Here is a 3,193-nt window from a genome sequence, read left to right on the forward strand (position 1 = left end):
CTTATTCTTGGAAAGAATCAATCTGTGATTCCTTTCAAAGATTAAATCTCTTGGGTTCGCAAATCTCTCAAGAATCTAAGGCCTCCTAGAAAGTATATATACGATCGTTTCAGACTTGAAGATATAAAATTTGATCAAACAATTTACCCTCTCTTTGTTCTACTTCAAACAAACATATTAGTTCTATTAGATCTGTTGTGTAACAAGTTAGAGAAGAAAGAGAGAAAATCACAGGTGAGGCATTGTATCAAGAAAAGACGAGAGGTATATAAACTGAGCAGTTGGTATAAAACTACACCATTCACTTTGTACTCAAGAAACTCAATCACTGAAAGAGAACATCCTTGCAATCCAACAGGACTCGACTAGGATTCACATTGAATCTGAACCAGTATAAAAGCTCTGGTGTCTTTAATTCCTGCACTTTATTTCTGCATTTTAATTCTGTACTTCTTACTAACTCGCTCTTATTTCTTGTTGACTAATTGGTAAACTAGTCAACTTATAATAACTAATTTTAAAATAAGCAATTCACCCCCCCTCTTATACTTTCAATTGGTATCAGAGCTTTCAATTGGTATTAGGGCTAGTCTCACTCTTCTTTGCTTAACAACTTGTGAGAAAAGATCATGGCAAACCAAGGAATTATTGGAGCATTCTTTCAAGAAGGAACATCACAAGTCAGGCCACCTTATTTCAATGAACAATATTTTTCTCACTGAAAAGTGCGTATGGAAATATAGGCAAAGTCATATGATGTAAAATGTTGGCGAGTAATCAAGAAATGGAACTATCTACTGCCTGTAGCAGCATAACCTATTGCTGATTCGGAAGATATAGACTAATATACAGACGAGCAGATGGCAGTTGTTCAAGTCAATGCTAAGGCCAAAAATCTACTCTATAATGCTATAAGTGTAGAAGAATATAAAACAATATCCGGTTGTAATACAGCCAAAAAATGTGGAATAAACGAGAAGTCAATTATGAAGGAACCAGCAAAGTGAAAGAAACGCATATCAATATGTTGGTTCATGATTACAAACTCTTCCAGATGAAAGAAGGAGAATCCATTGAAGAAATGTTTGCAAGGTTTAGCAAAATCATCAGTGATCTAAAAGCTTTTGGTAAACCATATACAAGTGGTTGTCAAGTTCGGAAAATTCTGAGAAGTCTCCCTACGACTTGGAAGACACAAGTAGTTGCACTTGAAACACAATATCTATAAAAATTATCGTATGATGAACTTCGAGGGGATCTCTTATCATTAGAAAAGGGTCATCTCAAGAAAAAAACCCATGAAGAAAAGAAGAAAAAAGTCGCATTCAAGGCTACAACTGACATGATAGAAAATGACATTGACGATAATCCTGAAGCCCTCGAGGAAGAAATTGCCATGGTATCAATAAACATGGATGGTCTAATGAGAAGATACAAAAACAAAAAAAGAGGAAGAATATCATCAAGGCAAACCAGGCAATACAATGAGCAGGACAAGAATGATGGAAAATGCTATGAATATGGAAGATACAGACATGTACAAGCTGAATGCCCAGATTTAAAAAGAAAGGTTGCCAGAGGATTTAACAAGAATAAATCCTTTAGAAGCTAGAGTGATGAAGACATTTCAGAACCAGAAGAAATAGCAAATCTGTGCTTCATGACAATTCTGGAAAATGACATAAACAAACTTTCAGGCAGCTGGACAAATGAAGGAGTTTCAGATGACGAATGCAAGGATGAAAATGAAAACTGTTTTATGGCACGAGGTGAAACAAGTGAGGTAAGATCCTATAACTATGAAAGATGCAATGAATTGTAGGATATTCTTGACCTTACTTTAAAAGAGTCTCAAAAGTTGATGAATGAACTAAAGAGATTCAATATGGAAAAGATAGACTGGAAACTCATGCTTGAAGTATGTGAAAGTGAAAAAGAAGTACTTCAAGAAGAATTTCAGGAATTGCAAATGCAACTCAATGGCATGTGCAAATCCACCAGTCATAGTTCTGTTAAGTCCAACCAGGTGACTTACAAGTCAACTAAAAAAGGACCAACAAGAACAGAGTCCACAAGCACTAGTGGAAGATCCAAAAATGGATCACCTTCTGTATGTCACTTTTGTAATAAAAGTGGGCATAAATATTCCTTTTGTCGTTTTCGAAAATCAAATCTTCCAGGGTGGATTTGGAAACCCAAAGACAAGCCTAATCTTAGTAGTACTAACCAACAAGGACCCAAGCAAGCTTAGGTACCTAAGAGAAGTAATTGTTACATTTTGTAGGAACACCATCGAAAGAGCCGCAAAGGAAAATGGTACCTAGATAGTGCGTGTTCCAGCCATACGATAGGTGACAAAAACCTGTTCAAAGAGGTCACTAAAATAAATGGTGGACGTGTTAAATTTGGAGATGACTCAAAGGGGAAGATAGTTGGCACTGGCACAGTCCCATTCAATAACAACAGTGATATCATTGAAGTCTATCTCGTAGATGGACTAAACTACAATCTGCTAAGTATAAGCCAAATGTGTGATTCCGGATATGAGGAAAAATTTAAGAAAATAGGTTGTGCTATTGAAGATGAGTTAGGTAAAATAATCCTTCCAGGAAAAAGGTATGGAAATGTCTACATTATTGATGGCTTCGAAAATATAGATGGTCATATCTGCTTAACATCCATGTCTGATGATCCATGGTTATGGCATAAGAAACTTGGTCATGCAAGCATGCATCTTATAGATATACTATCCAAGCATGATTTAGTTATTGGAGAGCAGAGCATTTGAAGAATTCTACAATGATCAAGGATACACTCATAATTGTTCAGCCTCAAGATCACCTCAACAGAATGGGGTAGTGGAACGGAAAATCAAAACTCTACAAGATATGGCTAGAACCATGTTACTAGAATACTTATTGCCAAACCACTTTTGGGTAGAAGCAGTAAGTACAACCGGCCATATTCTCAACAGATGTCTCATAAGGCCAATCTTGAAAAAAACTCCAAACGAACTGTGGAAAGGTAAACGACTCAACATAAGCTACTTCCATACTTTTGGAAGAAAATGTTTTATCCACAACAATGGTAAGGAAAATCTTAGTAAATTTGATCCAAGAAGTGATGAAGGTATTTTTCTAGGTTATTCTATAAACAGTAGATTATTTAGAGTTTATAATAAATGCACTTTATC

General features: G+C 35.8%; 1 protein-coding gene across 1 annotated transcript; it reads left to right on the plus strand.

Annotated features, from left to right (window-relative positions):
• Positions 1–961: 961 nt before the first annotated feature.
• On the plus strand, positions 962–2,788 carry LOC104113213 (uncharacterized). The gene is made up of 5 exons (XM_070200420.1): positions 962–1,127; positions 1,272–1,570; positions 1,698–1,769; positions 1,823–2,110; positions 2,285–2,788. The coding sequence occupies exons 1-5, from the start codon at positions 962–964 to the stop codon at positions 2,786–2,788; spliced, it is 1,329 nt and encodes a 442-aa protein (XP_070056521.1).
• Positions 2,789–3,193: the final 405 nt, after the last annotated feature.

The sequence above is a fragment of the Nicotiana tomentosiformis genome, chromosome 4 (assembly GCF_000390325.3).
Source record: "Nicotiana tomentosiformis chromosome 4, ASM39032v3, whole genome shotgun sequence".
NCBI lineage: Eukaryota > Viridiplantae > Streptophyta > Magnoliopsida > Solanales > Solanaceae > Nicotiana > Nicotiana tomentosiformis.